Raw genomic sequence first — 20,848 nt, 5'->3', positions numbered from 1 at the left:
ACTAAATTTGCACTGTACGGAAAACCGTGAAACGAGCCCTTTTTGATTTCGGAATATTGAACTCGAATTTTGAAATGTCTTGGCTCGGTCAAGTGTCAAGATGTATTGACATTTGACAATAGACTATTATTGTTTGTGGCTAATGAAGATTACATAGAAATGTCAAACTGCTCCAGAAATTGGAAGTTCCATAACCAATTTGCTACGTTGTCTTTTTATGTCATGCTGGACGTAAGCTTGTCTATAGTCAATAAGTGACAGATTTGAGATTAATGCTATTGCGGTTCTCTGATCGTCTATCCAGGGAAACGACATTATTTTTATGCCGGCTAGATTTTGTAAGAATTAAATAAATTTAGATGATTTAATAATAAATAAGTATTAATACTGTTATAGTAACGTATTTTAATACTTCAAAATGATGTTCAAAGGTAAATATTATCAAATTTTAGGAAGTGAAATGCTGTGTGAGCTGCCCTCGATAACTTACGCTACGTACAAAATATTAAAATATAACTATTACAAAGTACTCAAGTGTTACTATTCATTTATAATTGTTGAAATAGTTCAATAACTTCAAAATTACACACCAAATATACCCATGCTAATAATTAAATCTAAATATTTGGGGACACGTCATGCTACCGGCGGTGTTTATTTGTTGGTGTATTTTCTGAGGTTATTATAAAAGTTAATTTATTTTTTTAGTTAAAGAATAAACACGACTTGCTTTTGAATGTTAATTATTTTTACGAATCAAAACGCGAAGAGAAGAAATTGAGATTACACCCAAGGTTTCGATAATCATGTTGCTTATTATAAAATTAAGTTTACATATTTTCAGTAGCTTTGGCTTTCATTAGCACAGTGGCAACATGTTCTGCCATACTTCAAGGGACTATAGATGTGAACAGACTACAAGGCATATTACAAGAAGGTGTTGGAAGTAAAGATTTGAGCTCGATTTACTATTCAGTCAAAGGACTGAAACAAATTAATGCCAAAATTCCCGATATTTGCCAGGTATTGTAATATGTTTTTTTATTTATAATGCTGTCTTAGAAAAATTGAGAGTGAATAAAGTTAAATGGATTTATATTATGAAGCTTATTGTACACAATAATGTGAAAGTGTGAACTAGCTTAATAGTTATTCACTTGACCCATCTAATTAGTTCTTTTTACCTTTTTTGCACTTGAACATCAAAAAATTACAAAATTTTATTGACTCCAGTATCAGATTGTATGTTAGGTATAAGGGTTAAGGTTTACAATTCAATACCTCGATTTTGAGGTCGGGGGAGGGTATACTTATCACCCCCAACCAATTTCAAGTACTAGAAACAGTTACAACAGTAGAAAAATAAAAATAAACCAAAACATACATATAATACCTAACATTAACTGGGCCCATCGTCCTCAAAGTCATCCACATAAGCCGGTCGTTTACCAAGCAAAATTCACCAAGTTTAAAAAATAAAAAATAAAAGCACGCACATTGACGAGAAAACAACAGAAATGTAAAAAGTAACGGTTTTTTAACGAATAATCTGCACTGTAACACTAACACACTGTTCTGGCGGATTGTTTACAAATTTCTAATATTGCACAAAACATCGAAAAAAAAAATTAATTAGCTTAAATTACAACTCAAGCAGCATAAATTACTCCAAATCTCACAGAGGTTTTCGAATCAAGGTCCCCCGAGACTCCTATATACTCAGTATAATCAAATTCAAGGTATTGAATATAAGATCCAACCCGGTATAAGTGTCCTTTGATTTTGGTTGCCATGATACATTTTGCACACTAGGAATACATTAGACCTGGCTCTACAAAAATTAAAGTTACTATAACATATTATTTTTAATTATAATCCTAAATTAGTGTTGTGTTGCAGGTAATTAAATCGGCAAACTATGATTTAAATAACATTGAACAAATATTCTACCTTACAAATGCTGCTGCCCTTTCTGGGTGTCAGAATTTCTTAAAACCTGATGTATTAAGTGCCCCAGTAAGGACACTAGATAAGAAAGATGCTTCACTTATTGAGATGTACCATGCAGTGTATTCTCTTAAGGCAATTGGAAAAGGTCAAACATTTGAAAAAGAAGAGGCCCTTAAAAATCTAATTCAATTATTAAAGAAAGATGACACGCCAGCTAAGTAAGTTCCTATGAAATTTTGTCATATATAAATGTTGTATAAATACCAATTTTGTAGAAACATCATAATGGTGAATTCAAATTAAAACCATTTTTTGTAGCTATGGATATGTGTTTGCCCTATGTGAGCATATGGGATGTGAAGCTTGGACAGCACAGCACTCTGAAGGGGTTTTGCTATCAGCTGATGAAAGTGACTCCAAATCTCTTCATTTTGAAGGTGGCCTCCCTGTTACCTCCCTCCTTTTAACAACTATTCTCAGGTAAGACATAAGTAGTCTACTGTATGGTTAAAAAAGTAAATATTTCACATGGAACTTGTTAGCAGTTTTGTATGTTGTCCATGTTGCTGCTTCACGTAGTAATATTAAATTCCTAGGTTTGTTCTATTAATGCTAACTTTTAAACTTTACAGATCATACAAAAGCCTCAAGAAGCCAGCGCCACTGACTTTAGACCAGCGCTACAAGTTTGCCACATACTTGGTGTCTAGACGTTCTGTGAACACTCCCCGTGGGGCTGCCCTTTTACTAGAAGCTGCTGTAGCAATTGCTGATGATCAGGTAGAGCTAAGCTAAAAAGAGAAATTTTTTGAGAGCCAATTGAGAACTTGGCACTAATGACTATGTTATCAGTTTCCTCATTAAACATATAAACCTACATATATCTCAGTAGTTGATAGATACATGTCTAATAGTACTTTGCCATATTTCAGCCAACTCCAATCAGTGTAGCATTCAAGGACAGGAAGTACATCACCTCTGACTTAGACACTATAGAGTTTTCTGTCACTGACATTATTGGCAGAGCCATCTCATCCCTTAAACCAGAGGAAGTTGTTGCACAATCTGGCACCAGACTGGCTGATGATGTAGTTGTGCTTTCCAAACAACCTTTAACTCAAAAACAAAATGATCAAACAACTTACATCCTCAATCTAAATAAGATTAAGACACAATATGGCATGTACAAAATCTCTTTGGCTGCGGGAACTAAATCGGCTCACTTCAATGTTGCTGTGTTGGGTGAAATACAATTGGGTAATTTGGAACTTGGTATTGGAGATGTCGATGGAACAACCAGCCCCAAGGTGACTACTCTTGCCTTCCCCAATAAACTTACTGATGTGCTGCAAGCTGATCATTTACAGAAGTAAGTAACCCTACCATACTCTTTTATTCTACATGGCTTACCGCTTACTCTATGTTTACCTAAAGTACTGCGATAGTTTCAATACTGAGCAGCAGCTGTTTTTATACTTTAAAAAAGTTGACTTTGATTAAATATGTTTCTTGGACATTTCCTTACAAGATCAACAATAACATTTTCAGTTTGGACTTGTATATTCAAAAAAAATGCCCAGTAAATTGAGCTTCATTTGATAGTTTTCCAAGGTAGAAAGAATTTTTGAACCTAAAATTAATATTTAATTGAAAATGAGTAAATGCTGAATATAAGTTTGTAGTTTGTCATTGATAAATGTGATGTCAAATAAATTACACTTGGAGAGGTCTTTCTTCTCTAGACTTAGACTCTAGACTTTAAATGAACTGTAAATCATTTGAAATAATAAGTTAAATAAAATAATTGTTATATTATGCTTTAAAAAAGTTTAATTTAACATTCATATTTTATTATACATGTTTGATGAACAATTTTAACACAGGGTATCATTGAAGTTCAGTGTAAAAGACAAATGGGGCAAGCCAGTGTTAGTTCAGCAGGCATTTGTGCGAGTAGCTCCATCTAGTGGAGATGATGAGGCAATCTTTGTTGCAGAACCTGACAATACAAAGGCTTACAAGGTTGACTTGGTGAGTGGTAGTTTAGTTAAGTAATTATATGTATATAAATATGTGTTCAGGCCAAGTATATATTTTAAATTAAGTTTGTGTCTCTCTTAAAGTCTTTTAAATCTGTTAAGTAAACCCTTTATTGTTTTTGAGACTGAAACATGTTATATTAGCAATATATTTTTATATGGGTTTATTCTTATCTTGGCCTGATTTAATACATATTTTATTTAAAACCTTTATTAATATATATTGTAATTGTTTAAACTAAAGGTTAACCTTTGATAAGAAGCAAAAAAGTATTATTTAGTGTTATTTGGTTACAATATCTAATAAAATAAATATTGTTGGTTTCAGAATGTAGCAGCTGTTGGAAAGTTGGTACAGCATAAATCAGGTCGTTACTCCTTAAGTGTCTACCTCGGAGATAGTGCTGTCTCCAACCCATTGCTCTGGGACCTCGGGGATATCGCATTTAACTTTGGAAAGGATGCTGTAGCTATTGGTAATTACAAATAATTCCCTTTTATAACCATTACATATCTCCAAAAATGATTTATGTACCGACTATGTCAATTGACTTCTACTGAAGCAATTTCATTCACCGTGATATACAATGATTTTGGGATTTGTGAAAATTAAAAAAGAAAATACTCAGTTGGGTTTTGAAACTCTTTCATTCCAAATAGATAAGTAATTATTATGAACACAATATAGTGATCTTGTTTCTCATGAATAATGCCTTAATAATTTCTACTTTGAAAGAAGTAGTTTTTCTGTTCCCATCTACTAATTGTTTTGATAGCAGTATCTGCCATTTGAGATGTGTTATTTGTAGGTCAAGATAAATCCCGGGCTAATTCGGTGAACAGAGGACCATTGCCTGAGATTTCTCACAAGTTCCGTGAGCCAGACGCGCGTCCCCCTAAACTGGTGTCGGATGTGTTCGCGGCCGCATGTGCCGCCCCCTTGCTTCTCTTGCTCCTGCTTTGGGCAAGGATTGGGATTAACTTCGGAAACCTGCCATTTACACCGGCTGCGCTCGTCTTCCATCTGGCGCTGGGAGGTAACGTTCAATAATTGTTTATATGAGCTCGGTCATAGAAATGTCAGATTGATCGGTAAGTGTGATAAGTCTGCTGTGCCTTGTAAATGAAGCTGTGAGTCTCACACAACTCCAATATTAACACATGACTCCAATCTCCAAGTAAATATAACCATGTATGCATAGACTCTTCCACAATCTCAATTAGTAAGATAAGGCAAGGGCAGTAATTCGGCAGTACTTCAGTACCTTAGCTTCAATGTGCCTGATGGGTATGTCAGAAAGGGCACATAATATGATTACTATTTGTATTCGGTGTATTAATTTACTTAACAAAATACATAGGTTAACGGACCTAGCAAAAGTTATATTATTTGTTAGTGCCTATAGTAGTTAGTAAATTTCTTGTATTTTTTATTATGTAATTTCATGTTTGTTTTTTTTTTGTAGTTCGTCTGTAAAGTTTATTACTTATTATTCACTCGTGTCAAATTAGGGTCACATGGTAAATAATAAATAAGTACCTGGATGGCCGAGCTTTGCTCGGTATATTAATTTTTTTATAAATTGTGTTTTTGGAAATTATATATAAGTACGAATTATATACTAATAAAATTATGAAATATGAACAATATAGATTATATATTCTGGAATAGCTTTAGTGTTGTTGTGTCGTTAAAGCAATTTAAAAAAATATATATATATACAAGAATTGCTCGTTTAAAGATAAGATTAAATAAAAAAAAGATATATTATATTCCCAATGAAAATGAACTTATAACAAAGTTATTATATAATGTTATTCCGCAGGTTCCCTGGCGCTATACGGCTTATTTTGGCTGCAGCTTTCAATGTTCGCGACGCTGCGTTATTTGGCGCCTCTTGCGGTGGTCACATTCCTTTCGGGTCACAGCCTTCTTCGCCGCCTGGCGCAAGACAAGAAGCGCTAGGTGCCCTAGACTATTGTAGCAATTAAATTAATTAATATTCTTATTTCTTTTTATTATTTATACTACTCCTCACTATTTGTTTATTTATCTATAGTACTTTCGGAGTCTCCCGATCCCTTTACTGGCTCTCACCGATGCTACGTGCAGTTTCGTACTGAGGTCGACTAAATCAATATTTTTATTTTTATATTTTATATTTATATCAATTTAATAAAAAACAATTTAATCATAAAAATAATCAAGTTTCACATTTTCGGATCACCGCTTACAACTCTATAAACCGCAAACTCGGCCCAGACACCGTTAGAACACGTGACTTAAATAAAATTCTTATGACTAACACAACATTAGGGATAGGTCTTGCAACTCTATTCTTATCTACTAACAAAATACTAACACGATATATTAAATCTAAGGCTGGAAACAGTGCTTGTGCTAGTGATTTACGACAAGCAGAATGTTTGAAAGTATAATTTATGAGTATAGGAAAAACTAAAGGGCTCATTTTGTAGTAGCCCAAGGGGGGATTTCGGGATTTACTAAAGCGCGGCAGATTAATATACAGGGGGATACCTTGTACCCGGTTAAGTACCTCCACCAAATATGAGGCCCATATATAAGGCCGCCCGTGAAGGATACAGGATCAGATTAGTAAAGAAAAATTGATCATCAGAAATTCTCGAGCGCGTCAGATTAAGGTAGGGTGTGTTAATTACACCCTAAAAGTATACATATTCCACTAATCTGACAATTTGAGAGTGACGTAAAGAAAGGGGAGGGCAGCAAAGTTTTAAAAAAAACCGTCATCTCGACATTCTCGAGCGTAGCTAATTTTTTTTTTATTTTGAAGGAAGAATAATAATAATAAAAAATAGAAGAATAATTCAAGAATAATGAAAAATTTTTATATAATAAAGAAAATGACGAATTTTTGTCATTTCCGCAAGCCGAAATGACAAAAATTCGTCGATAAAGTTCGTGCGATAAACGCGTGCAGCTGCGTGATGCCTACATTTCCTTCTCCGTGTTTCCTTCAAAATTAGATTTCCTGTGAATTTGAACCGATTCGGACCGGATCGGATAGATTTTGAGACATTTCGAAAAATCTCAGAAAATAAGAAATTTATTTTTTTGAAAGTGGTTTGTTTGAAATAACTTTTAAACGGCTTTATCAATTTTAACGCGCTTTTGAGCTTGAAAAACGACGTCGATCGCCACCAAGCTGGTCAAAATCGGTTGATTCGTTCGAGAGATATCGTGAACGAAAGAAAACCGAAAAGTGTTTTTTTCACATAACTTCGACATTTCACATGTGATCGTTTTCGATGAAATAAAGTAATTTTTAGAGCTTAAAAAACTGATCGTTTGCCAACCGTGTGAAAATTACTTGATCTATTCAAAAGATATTGCGGTTTGAAAATGCCAAAAATAGTGTTCTCTGAAACTTCTGTCAGACTTTCTTTATTTTGGCTCAGCGAGCTCAAAATATCACCTAAGTTATATTTTGAGCTCATAAGTACAATTTAAGCGCCTATGAATGGAAATAGAGGGAAGTTGCAGGGATGGCCCTTAGGGTGAACCGTTTTTATAATTTTATTTTTGTCAGATCAGGCGAATCCCTCTAGATAATCGTTAGATTATGAGACAGTAAGTTTAGAACACAAAGATGAACCATATATATCTTAATCTGACGCGCTTGAGTATGTCAAAATGGCATATTTTTTTGCACATTATGAATATGGCCGCGAGTTTGCGTCCCATCGAAATCGTCAGATTAGTGAATGAAAGGTTTTTTTTGATACAATTAACACTCCCTTAGAAAATCTGACGCGCTCGATTAAAATATTTTCATTTTCAACCCTTACATACAACCACCCGCATTATGCAAACGATCAGATTAACGTACGTACATTATTAAAAATACGTAGGCCATTGATGCTATCAATATCTGACGCGCTCGAGGATGTCCATGCAACAGGTTTTTTTTTACATATTTAAAAATCTGTAGCCGCTTCCCCCACCGATGAAAAGGTATATATCATATAACATTTTTTTCTTCTTATTATCTAAGATTTGCAACCCAGTAGGTCTCTACGACGCTCGAGTAAATCCCCATTTAGCATCGTGGGCTCCCCTACTATTGGCTTCGTGTGCGATATTTACCAACATTTCGACGTTCCCTATGTATAAGTACAAACAAAGACATGTCAAAATTCTCATTTTTTTTTATTTCATTTTTGGGTTTATGTTGTCCATACATTTTTGTGTATGAAGATTTTTTGAAATATATTGTGGTTTATAAGATAAACTTATCGTATAAAGCCCGACCCCAATAATGAAACCACAATCTGAGACAAGACCGTGACAATCGATTGATCTCCTTTCAGCATTTCAAAAACCAAACCCTACGAAGGCAATCCATTATTTGGCAACGGATAGATTGCAATCTCTTCGCTCTTAACACTCTTATTTCAGATACAATAGATACTTATAAAGTTAACAAAACCGTACAAATAATATTAAAATATACATGTCATGTTTGAAACATACCAAAAAGCTTTTTAATTATTTTAAAAACTGGTGTAAGTTAAAATATTCAGATAGGATATTGGCACAGTTGAACTGTCATTTTTATACAAAGGTCTATCCACATACACTGATCCGACCCACCCTGCATAGCTTGAATCGACAGATGGCTATTACAATCCGTCGATTGGTTATTGGCACATTATTGTCAATATTTGGATTAAGATGTTTATCACAGATGGTCAAAAATGGTTTGAGATAGGTTATTGGGTTTGGGCGTAAGAGAACAAGCAGGTTGGTTTCAACGAATTGATATATGAACAACTATAGGTACCTACATAATATTATAGAGTCTTATCGAACTTAAGGTCATTTACGGGGAGTTTCCCGAGTAAAACGTACTATTCTAATACAGTTAAGTAGTGTGTTTTATAGTCATATTGCATAAATAATATCACTTTATATCATGAAACATGAGTAATAATAAATCAAATTTATTAATGGATACTGCCAGAGACTGATCGAGCGGTCTGACCGCCCTAGGCTACTTATGGGAATGCATACAAAGGACATAGGGACAAAGAAAGCGACTTTGTTTTATACTATGTAGTGATACGTTACTCACCTAATGTTAAGTTATATGACTTGTTTGGTTTTATTTCAGATATGCTGAATCATTTTATTCTACCTTAAATAAATATAGATTTATAAACTTGTGAATGAAGATTTAATCAGTAAATTTTATACGGACTAATTTATCACAGGAATAATAAAATAAAACTAAAATAAATTTAAAAATCTTATAATCTTTATAAAAAGTCTTAAGTAGTATATATCACAACAATTATTCTAGTTAATAAAACTCTGCAAACATACAACACATTGCTCAAAACACTCATTTCAAACACAGTTTGAGAATCAATTACATTATGCTTACAAAAATAATACACATAATTACTCTTACAAAAATGAAATTATCCTAGCTTATAAATAAAATACCAGATAGAACTGGTAATTTGGTCTAATATTCGATGTTTTAATACTGGAATTAGTCTAAATTGTCAATCAGAACTCGGCATCCAATGTGAAGACATTATCGTTAGGGTTTGACATGACCCCCCACTTTTGGTACTCTCCGACTTTCTTTTCAAAGAAATTTGTTTTTCCTTCAAGAGAGATCAAATTCATGAAGTCAAATGGATTCTTCGTGTGGTAGTGCTGTAAAAATTGTTGTATTAATAAAAGGCTTAGGCTAGGAAATCTCAGTTCTAAACAATATCTAGATTCGAATGCAAATTACCAACTCACGGCTTGATTGTTTTGTACAATAAAATAATACAAAAGCAAGGCGGAAAAATAAAGGTAAAATTATATAATTTACCTTCTCTCCAATTAGGTCCACAAGCAGCCTGTCAGCGACAAACTGTATATATTCAGACATGAGGTCGCAGTTCATGCCCAATAGCCTAACTGGTAATGCGTCAGTGAGAAACTCCTGTTCAATGACCACTGCATCACGAATTATTTTCAGTACTTGGGACGCAGGTGGTTTTTGTACCAAGTGCTTGAACATGAGGCATGCAAAGTCAGTGTGGAGGCCCTGTAATAATAAATAGCTAATTGAAATGATTTTTAATAGAGAATGTTGTGAATTACATGAAACCGCGACTTAGGATATTTATATTACCTACATCCTTGTGAAACATGAGCTTGACTGTGTTACAGTAAATTAACAAAACAAAATCATTTTCATTTTTACTCATTATAAAAATTTCTTTAAAATAATAGTAGACAATACTATGATAATAGATGACTAAAATATTAAAGATAATGAAAAGGTATATTAAGTAACAATAGTATTACAAGAATTATATCTTATTTCGAAAAATTAACATATTAAAATGTATTGTATTAAGTACATAGTTTCATTCATGGCTTGATGTAGTTATATAATGTGCATTTAGTTATAAATCGGTATTTGAAACTAAAGTTAATAAAGAACATAACGTAACACCGTTGCAATATTATAATCAGATGCGATAGACCACGTTTTGATAGCGTTATCTGTTATGACAAATGAGGAAAACCTATTTATTAGTAATAGAAATTACAATGGTATTAAAAAGTATTTTTTCAACCTCTTCTCGAACTTCTCTTACACTGCTGATTACACTTGGATAAAATTAGATAAAGCCCTGGGAGTGAACAGAATGAAACTAGCGAAAAAATCTTATTTTACGTTGTTAGAATCTATATACAATGTATTTGCGTGTTGTTCTGACGAGAATGTAAGTACGTGCTCCTATTTCACCATGCCTGCTGCTGATAGGGGACAACTCTTTATTTTTAATTTATTTTATAATTCTTTATTACTCAAGATGTCATATGGAACATGGTGTAATAGTTGCAGCTCCTTACAAATGTTATGTAAAAGAAAAAAACTTGGCAATTAAAAAGAGTTGAGGAGAGTTTATTGCCAGTTCTTCTCTTCTGTTCTGTTCTATACCCTTGATTTGAGAACTGGCAGTAAATGTAAAATGAGAACCATTCAATGTATATTTCTTTTTTGACATTCATAAGTGTACATAATGTTACCTTCATGAATAAATGATTTTTGATTATATTTTTCTACATTTAAATAATAGCATCTACTTCTTTTGGAAAATAAAGGTATTGTAATGTCGTAAGCATCAGTTAGAGGTACAAAATGCACCAAATCCGATAATTTGCAGCACAAAGACTATTTACATTGAAATGTCTGATAAATTTTGCAGCTACAAATTTTAGTACACATAAGTTCAATGACTTGTCACTAGTGTAAGTCAAATCTGTTGTCAAGCATTAGATCAGAATCAGCATAATTTATAATTTGTTCACTAGAAATACATCTTAATAGAATTGCTTAAAATTTATGTATATATAAATATTGGACACAAATTGTTTCTATCAAACCACAACTGAATAGAAAATAAAATTAAAAAGGGACCAAAAGTATAAGCATGCTTTTGTACAGTGATTTGGTTTTCTTTAAAATGTAAGTTAATGTACACCTGGGCATACCTACAGTTAAAGCGGAAATAAAATTGTACGCCCAGAAGTACAAGACTAGGCTGGAAAATCATCCTAACCACCTAGCTGTTCAACTCACCCTACCTGAGTGTATAAGCCGTCTCAAAAGACGAAGAACCCTTGAGCTCGGCAACATTGTCTGAGCTAATATTATTATGGTAGATATTCCTATTGAGGAATGTCTCCACCCGTCAGTCCTCCTACAACTCATCTGCTCATAGTCAGAAGACTGATTGCACGATGCGCTCTTGGAAAAAAAAAAAAAAAAAAATTGTATGTGAAAGTCTTTCTATAAAATACAAACCTCATCCCTTGAAATCATTTCATTGCTGAAGGTTAAGCCAGGCATTAGTCCTCTCTTTTTCAGCCAAAATATTGAAGCAAAACTTCCAGAGAAGAAAATTCCCTCAACAGCAGCAAATGCTACAATTCTTTCACCAAATGTAGCAGATTTGCTTGCTATCCACTGGAGAGCCCAATCTGCCTTCTTCTTTACACATGGAAGAGTCTCTACAGCATTGAATAAGAAGTCCCTAAAAATATAAGTAATGTAGTAAATTTCTTTTTACAGACTTAAAAGTATTTATTTTTATATTTCTTTGTTCTTTAAAGTAGCTGAAATGATGAAAATTATGATATAATAAAGAGCTAACTATATAAATAACATTATAAATAACTTAGCAGGACAAATGTAACATGAAGCAAATCCCACCTCTCCTTAGGGTCCCTGATGTATGTATCAATGAGTAGGGAATACATTTCTGAATGTACATTTTCCATTGCAATCTGGAAGCCATAGAAACATCTGGCTTCTGTTACTTGTACCTCTTGGGAGAACCTTTCAACCAGATTTTCATTGACTATGCCATCTGATGCAGCAAAGAAAGCCAATACATGCTTAATGAAGTGCCTCTCACAGTCCTTTAGACTGTCCCAATCAGACAAATCCTAGTGACAAAAAAGTGTTATTTAGTCACAAAGAAAACATAGTATAACTAAACATAATTAATTCAAATAGACATTTACTTTTTAACTGAGAAGCAAAATAACCCATACCCACATGTGACCTAAATATTATTATTAATAAAATAAGCAAATATAGCTGCAAAACAATACCTTTGATAAGTCCACTTCTTCAACAGTCCAGAAAGAAGCTTCTGCCTTTTTATACATTTGCCAAATATCCGGGTATTGAATAGGAAACATAACAAAACGGCGAGGATTTTCGCGTAATAGTGGTTCCAGTTGAGGGTCGAATTCTACCTTGTCCGTCTTTTCAATATCCATTGTCTCAACAACATTGTTGTTACGAGCAGACAAAACATTTTTCACAGGAGACTAAATAAAACAACTATATTAATAAAAAGCGCATGTCCATGTCCTACGTTACTAAACTTTGTGTTTGCTAAACTACTACTTTACTTACCCTTATGTGCACGTTATTTAGTCCGTCGTTAAGATTTTCTTTTTCGTTTAAATGAGCCATGTTATTAGATTAAATATGAATTCACTTAAATGTTCAACAAATGAGCGTGCGTGGTAATCAAAGCACTTATGTGCGCGAAATAATCAAACGCAAGTGTAAAACCGCGATAACGGTATTAAAATAACATATGTTATGTCAATTTTGGAGGGAAATAGTAATCGTTCGAGAATAAATAACGAGTTAGTAAATAAATAGTGAGGATTGTATATTATAAAAAAAAGATTCTCCAATGTTCTAGACACAAAATCATTGAAATTAATAATATTTCCATTTTAATTGTTTATGTCAATGAAATATAATAAAAAAATCTTATGAAATCTCTCAGCTTATTATCGATATCTATGGTTTTATCGTTATTTCTGAACAAATGTTTTTCTACAGTACAAAACAGTTCCGGTGTTAAGATAATAGTGGCGGGAAGAATAATTATTTTTCCTGTATTCGAGCAAAAATTTTTATTTATTAGGTATACTGATTATAATTCAAATTTTAATGAAATATAATATAATAGTAGTGATTAGTGTGACCTCCTAGTTCTTTTATTAAAGATTTTCGCTTACACCTGTTTACCCGCCAAATCCGCCTAATTCCCTATTGGCTATTTAGTAACCATAAGCAACACAAATTAGAATTTATGTACAATTGACATTCATATGGGTTTCATTTAAAAAATAACAATTGACTTATGGTTTGAAGTTTTGAACGCCATGTTTTTTGATTCATGATTACTTGAAAGCTAACCACGAACGGACGATTCAGCATATAAATTATCAGACGTTCCATTGTCGATTCGAAAATCTGATTCTCTATATTTTACTACAAAATTGATAAACTTACAATCTTTAATTTATAGATGTAACTGGTCGACTTTATAAGGACACGCGAGATTGTCTTTCTTGTGACCGATCAAGGTAAACAACTTTTCGGTAACAATAACATTTTCGATTTTATTCAACTTAAATTTATTGTATAATTGTAACGGGTAATTTAAAGCTTAAAATAAACAAATTCTCAAAATTTTAATTTGTAATTTCATTAGATAAGACTCGGGTGCATTATCATTGTTTTGTAATTGTTGAGGGTATATTCCTGATATTCAGAATTATTTTTTTGAACTTAGTAATAATAATAGGATGATCCAGGGTAATCTTTTATATTCTTGACATGCAATGTTTTGTTTAGTAAATGTCTTGATTTCACTTTGTGTTGCATGCTTATAAAATATCTCTAAAATATGAATCAGTTTATTTTTCTTTTTAGATACATAATGGGTGACACACCTGACCAGAATGATCCCCCAAAAGATGTAAGTTTTAGTTGCATATAAATATCCCTACTACTAATAGTTCAAAATACTTGCTGTAAGTATACAAATTACAAGCAGTAGTCACAGAAGCTTTAGTAATTAGATTCCAATTGTCAAACAAAAATGAAACTTGATTAATATAATAAGTTATCTCTAACCAGTATTCAATGGTACATTACATGTTCATTTAATATTAGAAGTAATTTTATCAGTTTATAGTATATATTATAACTAATAAAATTACTTCATTAATAAACAGGTAAATTTTTATTTATTAATTTTATTTAGCCCCAAGAGTTGGAAAAATTGGAAGAAGCAAAACTCAAGGCTAAATTTCCAAATGCAATGCTAGGAAGAGGTGGTTCACATTCTGCCTTTTTACAAAAGAGACTTGCAAAAGGAGTAAGTAGATATTACTTTTTATATGTATTTTTTTATACTAACTCAATATTTAGCTATTCTGTGTCAAATAATCATGGACAGCTAAGTGACACAACTTACTGATAGATTTTGTAACTAAAACTAGAATTATTCTTATACAAATTATCAATAATTAAAATTTTTTGTATAAGCTGCCGATTATCAAGTCTGAAATTAATAATGAACTGGCTAGACTTGATAATGATGTGTTATTTTTTTTAATTTCTTGCAGCAAAAGTTTTTTGATTCTGGTGACTATCAAATGGCAAAGCAAAGGCCTGGGAACTTAGCTGCACCATTCAAAGCTCCAGCAGCACCAGCCAAGCTGCCAACAGGAGATGCTATCCCTACGCCTGAGACTGTGCCTCTACGGAAAACATCCATTATTCAGCCTAAATTCCAGCCCTCCAGTCAGACCTCCTAGCCTTACTGTCAGATACGATGCCTTGGCCTCATAGATATGTAACTTGCATTCCAACTCCATTGTGATCATCCTTCACTTGTAACATTCACAAATACAATGGTACAAGTGATGTAATGTTATTATAGATACATCATAGTTTTTAATAAAGATACTTTTTTCTAAAACTGTTTATCACAACAATAAGTTGCTTTCAATGAGGCCTTATTATTTACGATCAGACATCTTTTGTGAATTGCTTTTACACTGCACTTTTTCATGTAATGTTGGAAATGAGACAAGTGTTTAAAAACAACTGTTATATTTATGTATAAATGTTTGTTAAATGCATGAGTGGGTGAGTGATAAAAATGTGCTGTTAACATTTAGTTCCTCCTGCTAAGTTACATATTTTATGCCTACTAATCTTTACTAGTTAACAGTAACCTAAGTGACAGGGATCTGAACTTTTTTAACATTTGCTATCCAGGATCACTTACTAGGATGCTGTATGTAATATTTAAAGTAGTGTTGCCATAGATTATTGATAACATTAATATAATAATATCAAAAGTGAAAAGGAATACTTTCTGCAGTTCATCTATTTATTATATGAAAACGCAGTTATAATTAATATTGACTATTTCCAAAATAAATAATCAAGGCCTGAACTTTATTGTAGTCTATAATCTATAATTTATCTATTGTCATACAACCATGCAAATTATTTTTTGAAAACTAAATTAATGGTATACTGAAACACCTTTATACCTTTATAGCGCTCATTCATTAAATGGTGCTATACATTATAGCCAATTTTGGAAATATGTGCAAAATCATTTAACAACATTATCATGGACATTAACATGTTTTAAGAAGGAATTTTGATAATTTTAAATTAGACTTTAAAACACTAATTGTAAGTAAGTTTGTTTTCATATGATTTATATCAAAATCCTATCACTCAGCACACAATTGATGTAAAGAATATTGAGATTTAGACTTACAATAAGACTTATACAAATAAAAACGTAATAAAATGTGGTTTTTATTTTATAACCTTCTCCAACAATCAGATCTATCAATTTGTACAAACTAAATTGATACGCGCTTCAATACTTCATATCACAAGAAGTTAGTAAAACCCTAAAACTAGGCGTGAGTATGTATATACATATGGCATTATCAGATTAACAAATTCGAGACATGCAGTTAATGGCACTGGTTCAATGTAACTTAAGAATACTTTAACGTCAGTCTCTAGTTAATGTCATTCGCTGACACTGGCTTTCCTTAGATGCTGCTTTCTGCAAAATAAAAGAAGATATACAACAGTGTGTTTCCATACATTATTAAAAAGACTAACTACAGAATGTGATTCTTCAAGGGCATATATTCTATACATCTACATAACAAATCATATAGGTAACATAATGTACATTTATGAACGTCAAAAAAACAGAAATATACATTAAATAATTCTTATTTTACATTTACTGCCAGTTCTTAAATCAAGGGCGTAGAATGGCAGAGAAGAACTGGCAATAAACTCTCCGCCACACTTTTTAATCTTTTTTTAATAAAATAAATTAAAAACAAAGATTTGTCCCCTATCTGCAGGAGGCACTACATGAGGAAACCACCATGCCTTAGATAACATTAGATAACAATAACCATTGTATATTAATTTGATTATCTGCCCCATGCCACATTCAGAGTAACTTGATACCAACCTGGGTTCCAATGGACATAATCAGGTGTAGCAGCTGCCTGGTATTCACGAACTAATTCATCTACGACCGAACGGGATTCATCAAACTCCACCAGTGAGTTCCGGAACATAGGTTCTTTGCGAAATACGTCTATAAAAGCCTCGCGCTTGCGAAGTTTATCGAATTGTTGCAGACACCGGTCAAACAACTGCAAACAAGTGATATTTTTTTAAAGTAAATTTTAAAAAATAAACAAGTCAAGTCAAATCAAGATCAAAGATCAACAAAATATTAGTCCACATATTAATTTTATTTGTTAAAAATATTTTTTTTACAGGGTTTGCCCGATTCAATTTCCGAATGTGTTTAATATATAATACAATTTTCAATTTGTATTAAGTATATTTTACTTTTAATGTGTATTATTGATGAATTTGAATCTTATTAATCGGCTGACGAAAAAGTTATTGTAAAATATAAACTTTAATTACTTACTGAGGAAATGTTTGTATGATTAGCAAGAAGTAGGCCAGACACTTTGTGCGACGCTGTGACATAGGGCGAACGTCGGGACAATGCTACTTGTATGGAGGCTGGACCCCACGGAATAAACGATGCCAGTTTGCGTTCGCGGATGCGTTGTAGAGACTTATGCACCTGAGATGGGTCTACCTCCCCCTAAAAATTACCAACAACTAAGGGTAGCTTTAGGCTTTTAAATTAAAATAACTTTTAAAACAACTTAATTAAAACTTATTAAACTATTGTAAATAATATTTTGATAACATACAAAATTTATTAAAACTTCCAGTATGGGATTTGTAGGTAAATGCAATTCTCTATTGTTTTAGGTCCTTGTTGGACTACTAGTATTGTAATTTAGATCAGGGTAAATACCTGAATAATATTCAGTATGGAGATGTAGCAGTGTTGGTTTGCTCTATCAGGGCTCAGTGATACCATCATGTTCTTTGGTTGAAGAAGTCTCTGCATTACATCCAGCACAGTTGTCTTACGAATCTTAGGGGCCTAAAATATAAAACCTTTTTATTTAACACTACTGGTGTCAAGTTTGCGCATAGTTGTTGTACATTTTTAAAGATTAAAAAAAAAGGTTTATGAAATATATTAATAATCACCACATACTAGGGGATATTATAGATCAGTTCACTCTCTATTCTCTATCAACCCATGTATTAATGTTATCATAAAATTGTACATTATTTATATTGCAATAAGAGGGGGGATTGAGTTTCCCCAAATTTGAGGTAAATTTGAGGTTCCCCAAGAATGTTTATGAATTGCAAGCTATGATTTTTATTATTTAAATCAATTACATAATTATAAAATATGTATTATTATGTATTGCATAATTATAATATATCTTACATTAAACAACAAGCAATATGAAGGTTAAAATTATTAAAAAAATTTCATTTATTTTAAATACATACAGTATTAAGGTCATGGTCAGCTGTGAGAGGAGTATAACCAGTCATGAGGAAGTGTAAACGTGGAGTCGGTATCAGTGGAGCCACTAGGCTTATTAGGTCATTGTTCATGTAGGATGGATACCTGTAAAAAATAATAATTTAGATAGCTTAAAGTAGCTGGTACCATCTAACATTTATACAAGTGTAGTATCAGAAACAATTTTTTATAAGTATAAATAAAAAAAATTATGGAGTAACCGTACAGTACCTATGTTTTTTTATACAACAGTTATGTGACAAGTCTGCTTATAGGGCTTTCCAGTAGAGTTACGTTTTAATTCTTACTATACTTCATTTTTTAGAAAATAATCTTCATTAATTTCTTCCTCACAATTTTTTGGCTTTTTAGCCATCATCATATTCTTTGAAGGATAAGGCTTAAATTACTAGGGTTATAAAAATACAATTTATTTTATTATAATTATAAAATTACCATAATAGAATTTACCTCAATGTAGCTGTACTAGCACTCATGATTGTGGACACAAGTGTATTAATTTGTGCAAATGATGGGTTTTGTATATGCAATCGGTCACTAGCAATCCTGTTAAGAGCAGTGTTGTCCAAAACCATCACACAATCTGCACTTTCTGTCAATCTCTTCAAAGTTAACAGTGAGTTGTAGGGTTGGACAACTACATCACTAAAATGGTATGAATTATTAAAGTTGTATTATTTAAATAAAGTATTTTTTTTTCATAATATTTGTTTTCAACATTTCAAGCATTCCAGAAACTATTTCAGTAAGGATAGCAATAAGTATATTACTAAATAAAATATATTAGAAAGAATTAGTATATTAAATTTACATGTATTATAATAAATAATATGTAGTATTATAGTAGCACTAGAGCAGTACTGGCCTAGTGGTTTCAGTGTGCGACACACATGCCTGAGGTTGTCAGTTCAATCCCGGGTTGTGCACCAATGGACTTTGGTGGACATATTTTAAATGTGTGTGCTGTAGGAAAACATTGTGAGGAAACCAGCACATCTTAGACCCAAAAAAGTTGACAGCTTGTGTAAGGCACACGAACCAGGCATGTATTACATGAAACAGATTTAGATATCTGAGGCTCAGACCTAGAGGTTGTAGCACCACTGATTTGTTTTATTTTATTATAATAGCATTACTACTCATGTATCTTCATAGAGATGTGTGTATGTAATAAAATTATATCACAATTTAATACCTGATTTCATCCAAGTTTGGAAAGACACTATATGTCTGTACCAGCTTCTTAGGGAATCTGTCTGAAAGGTGCTCCAATATGTATGATCCCATACCTGATCCTGTTCCTCCAGCTATGGAGTGGCACAAAACAAAACCCTGTTGATCATAACTATATATCATTAAAATTAAAATAAATCCAACTTTCAGCAGTATACCTATATTTTGTAATTCTAATTTTTATAATGCTATTGTTCTATAATATTAACTCAAACTGAATATGTTTTTGTACAACATTAGTTATATTTATTAAAAACTACCTCTAAGTTATCACTTCCATCAGCTTCTCTGTTAATGATATCAAAGACTTCTTCATTCAATTTCTCACCCTGAGCATAACCAGATGCCCAGTTGTTTCCAGCTCCACCACCATGCTTTGATAAGTAAACATTCTCTGGATTATAAAGCTGAAAAATGTATTTATTAATATTAATTGATACAATACTAGATATAAACTATATAGACTTGTTTAAGCTGAAGTTTTTAACAGAATGACATTGAATGTATCGTTTAATAAGTATTCTTCAATAAAACAATAAAACATACCTTTGCGTAAGGGGAATTCATTATAGTGTGAATAACACGAGGCTCCAAATCCAAAAGCACTGCTCTAGGTATGTAATGGTCATCATCTGCTTGATAAAAGAACACATCTTTACGGTCAGAACCAGCAGATGCAAACTCCTCCAATATTCCCTCCGGAGATATCCCGTGTTCTATGCAAAGCTGCTTCCAAAATTCAAAACCAACTGTGAAAATAGATCATTGTATAGTTATGTCAGTAAATAAAAAATTCAAGTTCATAAATAGCGTTATATTTATTACTTTGATTGCCACATTGGCCAAGTTGTAGAGTAATCATTTCACTCGGCATTTTTTCAGATGTTTATATATATTACTTGTTTTAATGAAGCAAACTATGTACTGCTCTAATAACTTAAATGTTTTTGTTTAACCGTCATATTTTAACTACTATAATGTTATCATTACTGACAATTGACAATATAAGTCACTTCGATTATAGTCTCATACTATAATTGACTACTGACAATTCCACATTATTTCTACAGTATCATAATCGTCATTCGTGTATCCTTTTATTATCTTCTACAATAGTTCACAAATCGTTCTCAATCTGATGAAATATTTTATTCTTTACCTATTTACTTATTTAGATTCAATCGGAACTTGAACTTGACTTTTACGGATAGTATGAATGCATCGACTGTTAATTGTTATTCATTTAATAA

The 20,848-nt window shown here is 32.3% G+C and overlaps 4 protein-coding genes across 6 annotated transcripts; 2 read left to right on the top strand and 2 right to left on the bottom strand.

Moving 5' to 3' along the window:
* Positions 1 to 358: 358 nt before the first annotated feature.
* On the top strand, positions 359 to 5,998 carry LOC110994960 (dolichyl-diphosphooligosaccharide--protein glycosyltransferase subunit 2). Of its 2 annotated transcripts, none has more exons than XM_022261891.2 (10): positions 359 to 431; positions 848 to 1,023; positions 1,900 to 2,168; positions 2,269 to 2,430; positions 2,583 to 2,730; positions 2,883 to 3,319; positions 3,834 to 3,981; positions 4,318 to 4,465; positions 4,799 to 5,026; positions 5,816 to 5,998. In XM_022261891.2, the coding sequence occupies exons 1-10, from the start codon at positions 419 to 421 to the stop codon at positions 5,953 to 5,955; spliced, it is 1,869 nt and encodes a 622-aa protein (XP_022117583.2). In that variant the 5' UTR covers positions 359 to 418; the 3' UTR covers positions 5,956 to 5,998. The 2 variants fall into 2 exon arrangements, with proteins under 2 accessions (XP_022117583.2, XP_022117582.2); XM_022261890.2 differs by having other exon boundaries at positions 365 to 431; positions 845 to 1,023.
* A 3,269-nt stretch (positions 5,999 to 9,267) lies between these two features.
* On the bottom strand, positions 9,268 to 13,157 carry LOC110994951 (ribonucleoside-diphosphate reductase subunit M2). Of its 2 annotated transcripts, none has more exons than XM_022261880.2 (6): positions 12,968 to 13,157; positions 12,667 to 12,888; positions 12,263 to 12,498; positions 11,855 to 12,083; positions 9,863 to 10,081; positions 9,268 to 9,699 (listed from the first exon to the last, which is right to left on the bottom strand). In XM_022261880.2, the coding sequence occupies exons 1-6, from the start codon at positions 13,034 to 13,036 to the stop codon at positions 9,547 to 9,549; spliced, it is 1,128 nt and encodes a 375-aa protein (XP_022117572.2). In that variant the 5' UTR covers positions 13,037 to 13,157; the 3' UTR covers positions 9,268 to 9,546. The 2 variants fall into 2 exon arrangements, with proteins under 2 accessions (XP_022117572.2, XP_022117573.2); XM_022261881.2 differs by having other exon boundaries at positions 12,977 to 13,157.
* Positions 13,158 to 13,740: 583 nt separating this feature from the next.
* LOC110994952 (alpha-endosulfine) lies at positions 13,741 to 16,202 on the top strand. The gene is made up of 4 exons (XM_022261882.2): positions 13,741 to 13,947; positions 14,297 to 14,342; positions 14,631 to 14,744; positions 14,995 to 16,202. Exons 2-4 carry the CDS (start codon positions 14,304 to 14,306, stop codon positions 15,184 to 15,186), a joined length of 345 nt encoding a protein of 114 aa, XP_022117574.1. The 5' UTR covers positions 13,741 to 13,947; positions 14,297 to 14,303; the 3' UTR covers positions 15,187 to 16,202.
* Positions 15,354 to 20,567, bottom strand: LOC110994950 (tubulin gamma-2 chain). Its single transcript, XM_022261879.2, has 10 exons — positions 20,424 to 20,567; positions 20,145 to 20,347; positions 19,859 to 20,005; positions 19,561 to 19,697; positions 18,816 to 19,010; positions 18,329 to 18,449; positions 17,772 to 17,903; positions 17,370 to 17,552; positions 16,896 to 17,082; positions 15,354 to 16,469 (listed from the first exon to the last, which is right to left on the bottom strand). Exons 1-10 carry the CDS (start codon positions 20,470 to 20,472, stop codon positions 16,456 to 16,458), a joined length of 1,368 nt encoding a protein of 455 aa, XP_022117571.1. The 5' UTR covers positions 20,473 to 20,567; the 3' UTR covers positions 15,354 to 16,455.
* Positions 20,568 to 20,848: the final 281 nt, after the last annotated feature.

The sequence above is a fragment of the Pieris rapae genome, chromosome 20, assembly GCF_905147795.1.
Source record: "Pieris rapae chromosome 20, ilPieRapa1.1, whole genome shotgun sequence".
In the NCBI taxonomy this organism is placed as follows: Eukaryota; Metazoa; Arthropoda; class Insecta; order Lepidoptera; family Pieridae; genus Pieris; species Pieris rapae.
Note: the sequence above shows the minus strand (reverse complement) of the source record. Positions and strands in the feature narration are given on the sequence as shown.